This window comes from Eleutherodactylus coqui, chromosome 6, assembly GCF_035609145.1.
Source record: "Eleutherodactylus coqui strain aEleCoq1 chromosome 6, aEleCoq1.hap1, whole genome shotgun sequence".
NCBI lineage: Eukaryota > Metazoa > Chordata > Amphibia > Anura > Eleutherodactylidae > Eleutherodactylus > Eleutherodactylus coqui.
In genome coordinates this window covers 222,185,711-222,201,222 of record NC_089842.1, presented here as the reverse complement: position 1 = coordinate 222,201,222, position 15,512 = coordinate 222,185,711, and the positions used below count along the sequence as shown (strand labels likewise).

Genomic DNA, 15,512 nt, shown 5'->3' with positions numbered 1-15,512 from the left:
TATTTTATTACTCGTTCACTCTAAAGTAACCTTGACTTCATAAAATTTTCAGTGCAAACAACACGTAAACACCTGTATCAAATTAACCTTTAGCTGCTCCCAGCAATCAGACGACGCCGGTAGGTGGGGTTTAGTAGCATGTTTCGCGGTGATTGGCTTCTCGCTACAGAGCCCATCTTCATACGATGCTAATAACCAACCAAGGAGCTACGACGTCAGATGCACACAGGCTCCTGGGAGTCGTAGTTCCTGCTAAATGTGAGAACAAAACCTCTACGAGAATACGAACTACCAATCCCGGCAGGCAACGCGCTCGGAGCCGGGTTTAAAGCCTGGCGCTAGCTGTGGGGTTGAACAGAGTCAGGACAGTTGAGGAGGTAAGCAGTAAGCCTGTAGCGAGGAGTGCTGCGCTATACGCGCTGCACACTGGCAGCACATTAAAATGCGGGGTGTTGATTGAAGCCACAGAATCTGTTAGCAGGTGTTTGCTGGGGGGACCTGAAGGCATATTTGTAGTTTACGCTTAGGTTAAGCAGCGCTGCTGATTAGAGCCACCTGATTGGCTCTTCGGCACCACGTGACTACACAGCGTGCACGCGCATTGCCTTCAGCAGCCGTGCACTACACACTACAGTTAAGCAGACGTGCGCTACACACTACAATTAAGCAGCACGGGGTTAGGGTTTAGGGTTAGGTTTAGGGTTAGGTGTAGGGTTAGTTTTAGTGTTTACGGTTAGTGTTTAGGGTTAGGGTTGAGGTTAGGGTTAGGTTTAGGTTTAGGTTTAGGTAATCCTAACCCTAAACCTAACCCTAAACCTAACCCCGTGCTGCTTAAGTGTAGTGTGTAGCGCACGTCTGCTTAACTGTAGTGTGTAGTGCACGGCTGCTGAAGGCAATGCGCGTGCACGCTGTGTAGTCACGTGGTGCCGAAGAGCCAATCAGGTGGCTCTAATCAGCAGCGCTGCTTAACCTAAGCAGAAACTACAAATATGCGACCTGAAGACCGCCAGTAAGCAGGGCGGGGTTGACAAAGCATAGAGTATCACGTGGTATCTGGCAGGTAGCTTGTAGCACAGGTGACAGCTGACTAGCTCTTGTGACGTCATGCACGGCGGGCGTGGTCTGTACCGCACTCTGTTTAGCTCGGGACCGTGAGGCCCCGCCCAGTAAGAGGGGCACTGAACGCCGTTGCCAGGCGGCTGTGGTCGGTAGAGGTAGCAGGCACTGAATGTGGCTCCGCGTTCTGCTAACCGGGCGGGTGTGGCGCCGCCCTCTGAAGGGTGCCTGCGCTTCCCCACCCGTCTGGCACCGCTGCTGTGGAGGTGCGCTATGGTGGCGTCCGGGACCCGCTGTTCTGGGGGTGCGTGAGTAGTCTGGGGGGAGGGGGACGCTGTGACGTTCTCAGCATGCTTTTCGGGGCGGCAGAGTGACGTAAGAGGAGTGTAACCCCCTCAGTGCCCGGCCTCTGCCAATATCAGTTCTTCTCGGTGCACTTGCACACAGTTTGTGAAGGATCTCGGCAGGAAGGTTACAGACATCTTGTAGGACTCCGCACCCTGTCGGCTCCCAGCCTGGCGGATGTGAGATCGGTGGGGCTGCATCACCACGTCTAGGACTCCTTGTTCTTCCTTACCCTTCAGATGATGTTGGGGGTTGTCCTGCTGCCGAATACATGTGGAGCCAATCAGATGCCCCCTGAGTATCTGCCTGTGTCAGCAGTGAGGACACCAGTAGTTTCGACCAGACCCCCAACTCTTGCTATAATCCAGAAGCCCCATGCCTCGCTGCCGCCTGCAGACAGTCATTGCCGGGGGCCTCGCCGCTGCCGCCTGCAGACAGTCATTGCCGGGGGCCTCGCCGCTGCCGCCTGCAGACAGTCATTGCCGGGGGCCTCGCCGCTGCCGCCTGCAGACAGTCATTGCCGGGGGCCTCGCCGCTGCCGCCTGCAGACAGTCATTGCCGGGGGCCTCGCCGCTGCCGCCTGCAGACAGTCATTGCCGGGGGCCTCGCCGCTGCCGCCTGCAGACAGTCATTGCCGGGGGCCTCGCCGCTGCCGCCTGCAGACAGTCATTGCCGTTGCCTCGCCGCTGCCGCCTGCAGACAGTCGTTGCCGTTGCCTCGCCGCTGCAGACAGCCGTTGCCTCGCCGCTGCCGCCTGCAGACAGCCGTTGCCTCGCCGCTGCCGCCTGCAGACAGCCGTTGCCTCGCCGCTGCCGCCTGCAGACAGCCGTTGCCTCGCCGCTGCCGCCTGCAGACAGCCGTTGCCTCGCCGCTGCCGCCTGCAGACAGCCGTTGCCTCGCCGCTGCCGCCTGCAGACAGCCGTTGCCTCGCCGCTGCCGCCTGCAGACAGCCGTTGCCTCGCCGCTGCCGCCTGCAGACAGCCGTTGCCCCGCCGCTGCCGCCTGCAGACAGCCGTTGCCCCGCCGCTGCCGCCTGCAGACAGCCGTTGCCCCGCCGCTGCCGCCTGCAGACAGCCGTTGCCCCGCCGCTGCCGCCTGCAGACAGCCGTTGCCCCGCCGCTGCCGCCTGCAGACAGCCGTTGCCCCGCCGCTGCCGCCTGCAGACAGCCGTTGCCCCGCCGCTGCCGCCTGCAGACAGCCGTTGCCCCGCCGCTGCCGCCTGCAGACAGCCGTTGCCCCGCCGCTGCCGCCTGCAGACAGCCGTTGCCCCGCCGCTGCCGCCTGCAGACAGTCGTTGCCATACCTCTGTCCGCCATGCTTTACCCAACAAACTGCCTTCTGTTACAGCTGACTTTCACATTGTCCTCAGGCCAGAGCCCCCGCTGTCATCATTCTGTCCCCCAGTTCCTATGTTTTCGTACATAGTTGGGTCGCCTGGCCTTGTTTCTACATCTGCCACACTTCTTCCATGAAGACCACTTCTGGCCAGACTTCTCCCAACAGTAGATGGGGGTACCGGGGTCCCACTGGGTTCTGTCAGTTCTCGGCTGATGGCACTGCAGGACATCTAATGATTTAGAAGGCAAGTAAGCGTGATGTGTCATCTGCCACCATATTTCCTTGGCCGACCGCTGCGTCTCCGGTCCTATGGTTTCTACACATGCAGAAACTAAAGTGTGCTGTGAAATCTTTGCCTCAGAGACCTTGCTGATGCAGTATAACTACCTCACGCCTCGATTCTTACCACGGTGTGTGACCTGTGACAGGAAACTGTCTTCCACAACCTCACCTTTGTAGCAGTTTGGTGGTTCTTCAGCTGTTTTCAAGTCTCCTACACAGCAGTTCCTGTTTCAGTTAATGACTATTTCACCCCCCATATGAAAATGCTGATCAATAAGCAATTATACCAAACAGGTGATAATCAAACACCCGACCACAATCCTACAAAATCCCTGACTGTGTGCCTAGAAGAACTGATGAAGGTGAAGCGCATCAACCTGGATACTAGCGGGTTACACTTCTCTCTTCAGTCACTTTGCATGTCCTTCTATTTCTGAAAACCTTCTTACTGTGCAGCATTTTCCACACCTGCCTAAAACTCTTGTACAGTAATGTATATATGGGGGATGTGTGGATCTACTCGGGGGTCCCTACATTGTCTACTAATCCTAATCCTTAGGGTGCATTCAGACGACCGTATATCGGCCGGGTATTCACGTCGGCTGATATACAGCATCTCTTTGCAGGGGGTGGAGGCTGGAAGAGCCGGGAGCAGTGCTCTGAGCTCCCGCCCCCTCTCGCCTTCTCTCCGCCCCACTGCACTATTTGCAATGAGAGGTGGGGCGGGGCTAAGTTCCAGGAATTGCTCCCCACTCTTCCAGCCTCCTCCCCCTGCAAAGAGACGCCGTATATCGGCTGGTGCGAATACCTGGCCGATATACGGTCATCTGAATGCACCTTTAGGCTGCCTGTTCACGGGCATTTTTGCATTGCGTTTCCGCGTTGACAATCCGGCCGTGGGGAACGCGATACACGCTTTCCATAGCATTGCTATAGAAAGCGCAGCCTCCCTGTCCATGAGCGGAGAATCATAGCGATTCTGCGCTTGCGGGCGGCAAATCGCGGCATGCTACGATTCTATGTGGTCAGCCTATCTGTCACTTAGGCTGACACCGGAGATCCGTCTGCAGGCTCCTGCTCCCGGGCGGCGGAGATCCACCGCAGGATATCGCAATGCCCGTGGACAGACTGCCTTAGTCTAGGGCTGTCCACACATGTATGGCAAAACACATGACTTAGGCCGCCTGCACGCAGGCGGAAATCCCGCCGTGGGATTTCCGCCACTGCAAGCCTGCACCTGCATAGGAGTGCATTACAATACGCACTCCTATGCAGACGGCCGCGGTTTGACCGCGCGAAATCCCGCGCGGCAAACAAACCGCGGCATGTCCTATTTCTGTGCAGGGCTCGCAGAGCCTGGCACAGAAACGTCACTCACCGGCCGCCGGCTCCGGTCTGCGCATGCGCCGGCTGCCTGTCAGCTGGCACATGAAAGAGCCGGGCGCGGGTGAGTACGTGCTCGTCTCTGCAGGCGCTCGGGTCGGGTCCCGCGGCGAGAATTCTCGCCGCCGGATCCGACCCGCTCGTCTGCAGGCAGCCTTAAGCTTTATATTTTCATCCAATATATCCACGTTTCTTACTGTAAACCAGTTTTTCTTCTAATATACACCCCTGATCACGCTGTATCGTACAGCCATACACTTTCATACGCTTTTCACTGACTTAATGTTTAAGAAAGCACGTTTCCGTACAGTCTGTTTTACGGGACTGAAGAGCGCAGTGATCAGCTTTGCTTGAGAAATGTAGAATACTTGGCTGCACTTCCTGAAGTGCGGGCGCAGCCTGCTGCCAACATTATAGCCTATGGATTAGTGAAATGCTGCATTTTCATGCTTTGGGACAAAGTGCCTTTCATGGATGAATGTATGCCAGTGTGGGCGGTACCTAATATCGACGTGGTCTTGTCATTGCCTGTTTTCAAACTGATGGGCGTCCTGGTCGGGTGCTGCAGGTACCTGTAGGCGATGGAACTGAAAGACTAGAAGCAATGGGATGAAACTTAAAGGGAGGAGACAGATTAGATATTAGAAAAAAACTTTCTGACAATGAGGGTGATCAATGAGTGGAACAGGTCACCATGGGAGGTGGTGAGTTCTCCTTCAATGGAAGTGTTCAAGGCTGGACAGACATCTGTCTGGGATGATTTAGTAAATCCTGTAGTGAGCAGGGGGTTGGACCAGATGACCCTGGAGGTCCCTTCCAACTCTGTGTATACATACTGAGGAGACTTTACCTTGTGTCTGTGTCTATATAAACGCAGAAGCCCTCACGGAGTCACTCCCCACTAAGGCCTTCTTCACATGGGTGTGTTCTAGTCTCACTGCAGCCGTGATCATCATGTCCGCTTTCAATGGATTTTTTTTTATCAGCGGTATTCTTGCCTGTTAATATGGGTGAGCAGAGATAGGACTTGTGCTGTATATGTAATTAACTACGTGTGGGACAGATGGCACAGGACCCATCATCCCGCTGTTTCTTTCAAACTCGGGCACTTTGGTGCAGAATTTCAATGGCCTTATTAACCAAAAGTTGTGTTTCTTGTCGGTAACATTCCTCCCCTAGAAGTTGTCGGATGGATGAAACTTTCTCTGTGATAGTACAAGTACTTCCTTATATGAACATTACAATCAGAGCAAAAGGACAATTTATTGTGGTGAACTGACCCCTTGTAGGGAGGCTCTAGTACCCTGTGGTACTGCTCTAGCTTGGATACAAGATATGATACGGGTGGCCATGGAGGTATACAGCCTGCAGCATATCTCTCCACATTTGATGTAACTGATCCTCTGGATCGTACAAACTCATAGGCTGTTGGAGTCCCAGATCGTCCAACGCATGTTCTATTGAGAATAAATCTGGTGACCAAGCAGCCACGGAAGTGTGACAGCGTTATGGGGTCTTCCTGTGACACTGCCTCCACCCGCCCCCCTTGTGTGTGGCTGAGCATTATCCTGCTGCCTCTTGGTAGCCCACATTGGAGGAACACATGTGGCTGCAGGATGTCCTGAACATATCGCTGAGCTGTCATTGTCCCTCCTACCACTACCAGGGGGGACTGACTGTCTTATGCAATGCCTTCTTCAACCCCCCCAGATCTTCACACCAGCAGGGGGCAGGATTGAGGTGCTTACCCCCAGGTCTCCAGCATAAACATGGCAGTCACAGATGCCCAAACTAATCCTGGATTTGTCGCCATAGCGTCCAGTTTCACTCTACATGACATCACTGGTGGGTTCAAAGGCTGTACACGTAATGGTTCCAACAGGCACATGGATGTAATGATGGCGCCCTGTGTCTCTGGATGGTGGACAACAGAGCAGTTGGAGCTGCTTGTGCTTGTCAGATGATTAGACACTGCTCTCTACTGGTGGTCTGTAGGGGTGTCCTGAACCTGGTCACGTTGTGTCCCAACACACCCTAACAGTCCCGTAACATGCTCCTCTCAACAGGTGGTCTGTAGGAGACATCCTGAACCCGGTCACCTTGTGTGCCCCCATCCACTGGTCCCAACACCTCCTAACAGTCTGGTCAGACAGGCCCAGTGGGGACAATTCATTGCTACGACCATCCAGCTTCTCAGATCCCAATAATGCGCCCCCTCTCAGCCTCTATAACGGGGTGAAATCTCTTCTATTCGTCGTAGAGGCGTGTGGAGCACGTTGACCACTAGACAAGACGAAGAAGAGGTCCCTACACACAAGGAGGCTCTGAGAGCCTTTTGTAGGCCAAGGGGGGAACCACTTTTAGGGCCTCCAGTGACAAGACCGTTCATCTAATCATGCCAAAACAGCAACTCCTTCTAGGGTCTGGATTGTCTTATATGTTCAGTGCTTGTCAAAACTTTTAGGAACTTGTGGAAAAAATACTGCAAAGTAAGAATGCTTTTAAAAATGTGACTAGTTTGCATTTTATTAGTTTACAAAAATTAAGTGACTCAACAAGAGAGAAGTGTAACTACACGAATATTTGGTGTTTTACTTTCAAAACTCCATCAATTCTTGCACAGTGTCAGGGATTTTGTAGGATTATAGTCGGCTATATGATTAACCAATTATACCAAACAGGTTAATGATCATAATTTTCATATATAGGTTGAAAAAGTCATTAACTGAAACTGCTGTGTAGGAGGCTTAAATCTGGTTGAGGAACATCCAAACTCTGCTACAGAGGTGAGGTTGTGGAAGACCGTTTCCTGTCACAGGTCATATAGTACACCATGGCAAGACTGAGCACGGAAACGAGGCATGAGGTAGTTATACTACATCAGCAAGGTCTCTCTCAGGCAAAGATTTCAAAGCAGACTGGAGTTTCAAGATGTGCTGTTCAGGCTCTTTTGAAGAAGCACAAAGAAACCGGCAACGTTGAGGACCGTAGACGCAGCGGTCGGCCAAGAAAACTAAGTGCAGCAGATGAAATACACATCATGTTTACTTCCCTTCAAAATCGGAAGATGTCCAGTAGTGCCATCAGCTCAGAAGTGGCAGAAACCAGTGGGACCCAAGTACACCCATCTACTGTTCGGAGAAGTCTGGCCAGAAGTGGTCTTCATGGAAGAATTATGTCCAAAAAGCCATACCTTCAACATGGGAACAAGGCCAAGCGATTCAACTATGTATGAAAACACAGGAACTGGGGGGCAGAAAAAAGGGCAGCAGGGGCTCTGGCCTGAGGAGTCACAATGTGGGTGAGGGGCTGGAGAGCGAGACAATGAGTCTGCAGGGAGCAGTGAAGTATGCTGAGGCTCCTTGTAACTGTATTTCAACAAGTATAGTTGGGGTTTGTCTGTATTAATGGTGTCTTCAATGCAGAGTGCAGATGGAGTAATATATGGGGAATGTAGATACAGAAAAGGGGTTATATATGACCAATTCCAAAAAGTTGGGTTTCTATAAAATGTATACGGTAGGGAATGCAGATTTGGAACTCCCATCTAACCATATTTTATTCCCAGGAGATGGTGAAAGAGAAACCTTTTAGTCTTCCGTTTTGGTTAAACTAAAAATCAAAAACTTTTAGAAATTGATGGCAAGCTCACATCTTATAAAAGTTGGGATGGGGTTAGCAAATTTCTAGAACAGTAGTGGATCTAATGGAAAACAGCTGGAGGGTCCATTTTCTATGGAGTTCCATGACTGTATAAAAAGAGCATATTCAAGAGGCAGTCTCTCAGAAGCAAAGATGGTTGGAGGTCACCAATTTGTGGAAAACTGACTAAAATTTTGTGGAACCATTTCAGAAAACTGTTCCATGTAAAATTACGAAGATTTGTCCCACCAGCTACAGCACATATCAGAATCTGTAGAGATTCTTGGGCACAAGGGACAAGGCCGATGGTCAGTAATGGGTGCTGGAGATCTACAGGCCCTCAGGCGTCGCTGCATTATAAACAGGCATGATTCTGTAATGTAATCCCTGCATGGGCTCAGGAATACTTCAGAAGTCATTGTCTGTGAACACTGTTCTCCGTACAATCCACAAATACAAGTTACAGATGTATCATGCAGAGAAGAAGCCGTATATCAACACACTTCAGAAACACCGGCGTCTTCTCTGGGCCAAAGCTTTTTTTTTTTTTTTAATACAATGGCCTGAGGCAAAATGGAAAACTGTTGTGTGATGAATCAAAATGTGAAATAGATTTTGAAAGCCACAAAGGCCGTGTCCTGCAGGCTCAAAAGGAGCAGGACCATCCAACATGTTTTTAGCACCTAGTCCTGCATCTCTGGTACAGGGCGGCATTGGTAGCTACGACATGGGCAGCTTACACTACCAATGCTGAGCAGTATAGAGGTTGTAGAACAACATGCCCCATCCAGACAACGTTTCTTCCAGGGAAGACCTTGTATGTTTCAGTAAGGCAATGCTAAACCACATACTGTATCCACCACAACAGCATGGCTTAACAGGGGAAGAGTCCAGGGGTGAACCGGCCGCCTGCAGTCCGGACCTTCCAATAATAGGAGATATTTGGCAAGATATGCAATAGAAAATCCAGGAAAGACGACCGAGGACTAGAGCAGCTAGAAACCTACATCGGACAAGGGGACAACATTCCTGTCCCAAAACTGCAGCAGTTGGTCTCCTCCCTTCCAGAAAAGGGGATGCTACACAATGGTAGACACGGCCCTGCCACAGCTGTTGAGATGTGGTGCTGCCATCAATTTCTAAATGAAACGAAGAGTCTTCTGCTCCCCCCACCACCACCACCACCACTCATTGTGTTCTGTCTTCTGTTGTGAATAAAATATGGTTAGATGGAACTTCCAGATCATTGCGTCTCCCCCCCCCCCCCCCCCCCCATCCATGTACCATATATACTTAAGAATAAGCCAAGTTTTTCAGTACAAAAAATGCTGAAAGCCCTAAAAAAAACCTGCAATACTTTCCACTCAGTTGGCGTCTATTCCGTGATGCTCTCCCTGGTGGGGAGCGTCTGAAGCAGCTTGCTGCATCGCGTCAGGGACAGACACCAGCTTAAGGGGAATACTATTTTTTACCACAAAGAATTTAAAAAAAAACTTATTGGGTCAGCTCATACTGGAGTATATACGGTATTTACATTTTAGTGTCCTAACATTTTTGGAATTAAAGTTTGTGTTTTTTTTATGTACACTTTAAAATTCAAACACCAAGAACAAGTTGTAAGGTTATCCAAATTAAAGAATTTGCTGTCTCTTCTAAGATATGCAAATGATCAAATCTTCAAGCGCCCAGCTCCAATCTATGGCAGGCAGGAGAGGCTTCAGTGGCATAAAAGACAGATTGGAGACTTGGTACTAATGCCTATTAGTAGTGTGTGGGCTGCTGGGATCTGTTTTTGAGAGAACAGACCACCTGCTGTTCTCTGAATGACTTCCCTTTGTGCCACCTGGCTGACAGCTGAGACAATGTAATCAGTGCTCCCCAGGGAGAACACAGCGTGTGGTCCGCATTATCAGCTCCTGCCGAACAATGGATTTCATGCCAAACGATCATCGTCCGGTAGAAAAGTGAAAGATGGGCACTAGAGATGAGCGAATGTTCTCGTTTCGAGTAATTACTCGATCGAGCACCGCGGGTAAAAAGATCCGGGGGGGGGGGGGGGCGGGGGTAGGCGTGGCGGAGCAGCGGGGAACAGGGGAGCTCTCTCTCGCCCTCTAACCCAGAAGTACTCGAAAATCGCGGCGCTCGGGTGAAAAAGGGACGTGGCCGAGTAGGTTCGCTCATCTCTAATGGGCACATTTACACCCAATGATTATCTCTCAAAAGATGGCTTGCGGTAGGATTGTGTGACGCCTACTGCTCATTGTGCCAGTTATCGTCACTTGTGGCAGACTGAGAGGGACAGAATTCTTGAACTGAAATACCGTGGTGTAGTACTTCGGCAGATCGCTACGGGTGTAAGCCAAGATGTTAGAAGTGTTCCACATTGCATGTCAGTGGTTGAGAGACCAGTGCCCCTGAATGGCAACAAGAGGTGCACAGAGGAAAACCTTTCCATAGACTGATAATCGGATTAGAAGAAGGGATCACTATGAGCCATTCTTTGCGTTGAGTGAAACTGGATGTCACATCCCAAGCCTAGGGCTTTGAACAATGCCTACACACCATCATAAGGCACTTGCATGGTGTTGGGCTGCGAACCAGACGTTTAGCGGTGGGTGAGCCACTGACTCCATGCCGCCACTCTCTAATGGTATCATGGTGCAGAACAAGGCTGGAATGGAGGTCCGGCTTCTGCAATGAGTCCTGCTTTTGCCTGTGACCCAACGATGGCTAGTGATCATGTGGGTAGTGCCACGAAGAGGCCTTCACACGAGGATGTCACACTGGGCCTACTCCTGGGATTATAATGTGGGGTGGCATAATGTACAATGACCTGATCTCTCTACTCTTCATTTCAGGAAGAACAGCTTGGCTTTATATTGATTTGGTCAGGGGCCAATAGTAGCGCCACTTCTCCAAAGTGTCCTAGGAACTGTTTTTCAACAGAATGCCAGGCCAGATGTTGCTCGTGCAGCTGGGAGCAGGATGCGTGCCCTAAACATGCTGCCATCACCCACTGTATCTCAACACTTGTGCTCACTGGGAGACCTCTGCAACATCATTGGTCGATAATTGCACAGGGAGCCGCCAGCTGTGCCCAAGTGCATTTAGCATGGCAGAACATTCCTCAGACAATCCTTAATAACCTTATTGATGGCATGCCAAGGTGGCTATTTCTGTGCCCGGCGCTCATACTCCATGCTGAATATATGAATGTTCTGAAAATATTCTTAGTTTTATTGAACATTAACATGTTTATCTATCCTGCGATTTCCGTAATTCCACGACTACTTCTTGGTGTTTTAATTTTGTGTGTGTGATGGTGTAGATGCAGAGGAGTCTCATGTAGAAGGGTGGAGATATTATGGGGGGTGTAGTTCCACCCTAGTTGGTTGGTAGTGCAGTGGAGGGCCAGCTCCGGGTGGGTGGTGCACTGAAGGATCTTCACCTTGTCAGCTAACATTTGGTTCCCCCACAGGTCTTTACAATGAGCTCGGTGAAGGGTACCGTTGGGTCGGACGAGCGCCGGGAGTTCTGCAGCTTCTTTGATCAGATTGTGCAGGATCTAACAGTTGAGGATTTGGGGCATCCTGAAATTGGTGATGCCATTTTGCGCTTGAAACGGGTAAGGCTGGATCTGGGGGCCAGTATGCCGCTGTTGTATTGGGTGGTGTCTTATGTAACTCTATCATACAGGTGCTGGAGTATACTGTTAGCGGGGGGAAGTGTAATCGAGGGATGACTGTGCTGGCCTCCTTCCTGGAGCTGGTGAGGCCGGAGCTGCAGAAGGATGAGAATATCCAAAGGGCACTGGCGGTGGGCTGGTGTGTGGAGCTGGTGAGTGTGCAGAGTACTGCCGGTCTAATGACCTGCAGATCTTACCACCCATTATGGCCTCTTCTCTCATAGCTCCAAGCTTTCTTCCTGGTTGCTGATGACATCATGGATAATTCTGTGACTCGCCGTGGGCAGCCATGCTGGTACAAGAAGGTAAGTCCTCATACAGAAGAAGGGTGGGTGGGGGAGGGGAGAAGAAATCTCATTGCTCAAGTCTTCTCTTACAGGAGGGCATTGGGCTGGATGCCATCAATGACTCCCTCATGCTAGAAGCCTGTGTCTACCGGGTCCTGCGGAAGTACTGCCGCCAGCAGCCATACTACCTTCAGCTGCTGGAGCTTTTCTTGGAGGTGATGAGGGTTAAGTGCTCCCTATGTCCTACCCTGTTTTCATGGTATATAACTTACAGGGGGAGGAGGTCAGTCTCAGGTGGTAAGTTCCCCATATGATGGGAGCGGCAGTCTAAAAGGTGTACTATCTGTTACATGGTGAACCTACCACCACAGTTGAAGGGGTACTAATTGGTAGGTGACACCAGGAAGAGCCTATAAATGAGGGTTGCTGTCCATGGCAGTAAGTTCCATTGAGGTGGTGTATAGCAGTACAATTTAGTGTTTCGGAGGGTTGGGTGCAGTGCATTGAAGTAGGTTTTGCTGCTGGTGCAGAGTGTGGTGCTAGGTTCTCTTTTGGGGGGGGGGGGGCGTAGTAGGTCTCACTGTGTTGGTTTGGGGTCTGGCAGGTTGTGCTGCGGTGTTGGTGTGGTGTCTGGTAGTCACTGTTTCTGGTGCTTTGCAGACTTCCTACCAGACAGAGCTGGGGCAAGCGCTTGATCTCATCACAGCTGCAGAAGGGAAGGTGGACTTGGAGCACTACACTGAGGGCAGGTGAGTGGTTCTCTTTCCCCCAACACCACTAAGGCAGGTGAGTGGTTCCCCCCTACTGGCCGCTGCTGCAGATATAAATGTCTCATTCCTGACCTCTTTTTAGATACAAGTCCATCGCAAAGTACAAGACTGCCTTCTGCTCATTCTACATGCCGGTGGCTGCCGCCATGTATATGGTGAGTATCGGGAGGCTCACTGCCCGGTGGGTGAGGGGCTGCTGTCTGGCCTCATGCTCCCCATCTTCTTTCCTTCCAGGCTGGAATAGACGGAGAGGATGATCACCGGAACGCCAAATCCATCCTCATGGAGATGGGCGAGTTTTTCCAGATCCAGGTGAGGTGGGACATTGCCACTGATGTCAGAGAGAGAGGAGGGGGGGGGGCGGCGGCGCATGCCTGTGAACCCCCATCGGGGAGATGGAGTAATGTAACCTGTGTCTGGACAGGATGATTACCTGGACTGCTACGGGGACCCCAGTGTCACTGGCAAGATCGGGACTGACATCCAGGATAACAAGTGCAGCTGGCTGGTGGTGGAGGCACTGAAGAGAGTGAACCCTGAGCAGCGGCAGATCCTCCAGGTATAGATGGGCCACAAACAGCCCTGTGTACATCACCCCCTACTGGTCCAGCATGATACGTGCCAGTGCCACTCTACATACTATACTTGGTCTTCACCACCCTGGGATTTAGCTATACTTCCCATCCCCAATCAACTTCATTAACCCTTGCTGTGGTTAACAGGAGAACTACGGGCAAGACGACGCAGAGAAGGTGCAACGGGTGAAGCAGTTGTACGATACCCTTGAACTGCCTGCGGTCTACAGCCGCTACGAGGAGAAGAGTTACCAGAGACTGCAGACCCTCACTTCCCAGCTTGCAAATGGCCTGTCCAAAGAGATCTTCCTAGGCCTGGCCCGCAAGATCTACAAGAGGCAGAAGTGAGACCCAGGACTGTATGTAGTACCCAATCCCCCCCCCCCCCCCCAATGTCCATAGCTGCTTGACTTGACAAACTGTGCCCACTGATGGAGGATACCTGAGGGAGGACTCTTTCTCATCACTGAATTTCTTCTGGGGCTCCTAGGATGCAGTCCCTGCGTCATCAGTGTTTAGTCCCAGTTTTCTAGGGGCATGGAGCCTGGTGTACAGGGTGAGCCTTGCCTTCTGTCTGGGGGTCCTCTGTAATAGCTGACAGAGGACATATGAATGATGTAATAAAGTACATATGGTTGTGTACCTTGGTTGTGGTCTGTGTAGTGCAATGACAGACCCGGCAGGCCTACGCCATACGGTACCCAGCCTGTCCGGGGGAGAATTTATAGAGGGTTTAGTAACTATGGGCCTAGAATGTCTGCAGCTACTGCCTCCCTGCAATACACTATGAGAAGTATGGACAAGTAAGTTAGGGCAGACTCCTACATGTCCACCTGACAGTGGCTTGCAGAACAGGAAAATGGAGAAGACCATCTGAAGACCATCTTCAGCAGTTGGACATGAACAAGGGTCTTGTGGAGAACTCATGTATGCTAAAGTTAGGCTTCAACCACACCAGAGGCTGCAGTATGCCATGAAGAGGTATAAGCGGGGCGTGAGTATAGAGTATACTCCATGGGAGTTGCTGAGAAAACCGTGTAGGAACTGGCACCAGCCCCACACTTTATACCGTGGCTCCCTTCCTGTAGTACCCCCCCCCCCCCCCCCTCTTTCCCCAAGATCCCACTCAATAGCAGGCACACAAGAAACAGCATGGTCCAAGAAACTGTCTACATGCTGCAGCCCAGAGGGGGGCATTTTCTTGAGTTCCAGGGGATGGTTACCATGGCCATAATTGTTGGGAACCTGAAGGAAGGCCCCAGTATTTCTGGAAGTGATGCCTTGTACCAGCTCAACCAGTGAGGTGGTCCTAAAGCACCTCTGAGTGCGATGCTGGCCCGAAGACCAGGATGCTGCATGAAGGAGATCTTTAAAGCTTATGTCCACAGCCAGGTTTGAAACGCGGATGATCCGCAGTTCAAGCCGCCCATAGGAAGACGTGCGCCTGCAGCTTTAATTAAAGCTGCGACTTGCACAGAAATTTTAAAAAATTCTCCACTGCGCACGTGCAGCTGCGCGTCAGCCAGCGGGCCTGCCCACATCCACGGAGGAGAAGACGGAAGACCCGCACAGTTACCCAGAGGATCCGGACCAGTAAGTAATGTGCGCTTGCCGCGGACAAGGTGGGATTCCGCCGCGCATTCCTGCTGACGAAATCCCACCCACCTGTGGACATGAGACATTGGGGTCGGTTCACATGTGGTGGGAAATCTGCACCAAAATCTGAATTATTTCTCCATTGAACTGCCCTGTAGGATATCTCTGTGCGAATTCCACCTTTCAGAACAACCATAAATCCGGAATTAAAAACTGGGACGGATCCTTGCTCGGATTTAGCGCCGTCACTGCATGCAATCTGTTTGTGGAATGCTGCATGGAATACCATGTCTTATCCTGTAATGGGGGGGGGAAGAGAGTCGCTGGGCATCCGCAAAAGGCACAACAATGCTGATTTTCTAATCCCTGCGCTTGGGCCTTTGGGCTACGGTCACACTGTGTTAGTAGTGGCCCCCAGTACTAATAGTGTCCCCCTTAGCGACCCCAGTAATGCTGACCCCCAATAGTAGCCTCAGTACCATAGCGACCCCAGTGCTAATACTCATAGAATTTGTAGCGTTGGAAAGGAGCTCCAGGGTCATCTGGTCCAGAC

General features: G+C 51.4%; 1 protein-coding gene across 4 annotated transcripts; it reads left to right on the top strand.

Moving 5' to 3' along the window:
- Nucleotides 1–242: 242 nt before the first annotated feature.
- LOC136633289 (farnesyl pyrophosphate synthase-like) lies at nucleotides 243–14,005 on the top strand. Of its 4 annotated transcripts, XM_066608908.1 has the most exons (11): nucleotides 1,225–1,360; nucleotides 7,113–7,633; nucleotides 11,525–11,671; nucleotides 11,743–11,883; nucleotides 11,956–12,036; nucleotides 12,111–12,233; nucleotides 12,679–12,767; nucleotides 12,871–12,943; nucleotides 13,023–13,100; nucleotides 13,213–13,347; nucleotides 13,511–14,005. In XM_066608908.1, exons 2-11 carry the CDS (start codon nucleotides 7,238–7,240, stop codon nucleotides 13,709–13,711), a joined length of 1,464 nt encoding a protein of 487 aa, XP_066465005.1. In that variant the 5' UTR covers nucleotides 1,225–1,360; nucleotides 7,113–7,237; the 3' UTR covers nucleotides 13,712–14,005. The 4 variants fall into 4 exon arrangements, with proteins under 4 accessions (XP_066465007.1, XP_066465006.1, XP_066465009.1 ...); XM_066608910.1 differs by lacking the exons at nucleotides 1,225–1,360; nucleotides 7,113–7,633 and adding an exon at nucleotides 243–377; XM_066608909.1 differs by lacking the exon at nucleotides 7,113–7,633 and having other exon boundaries at nucleotides 1,163–1,360.
- The last annotated feature ends 1,507 nt before the right edge of the window (nucleotides 14,006–15,512 follow it).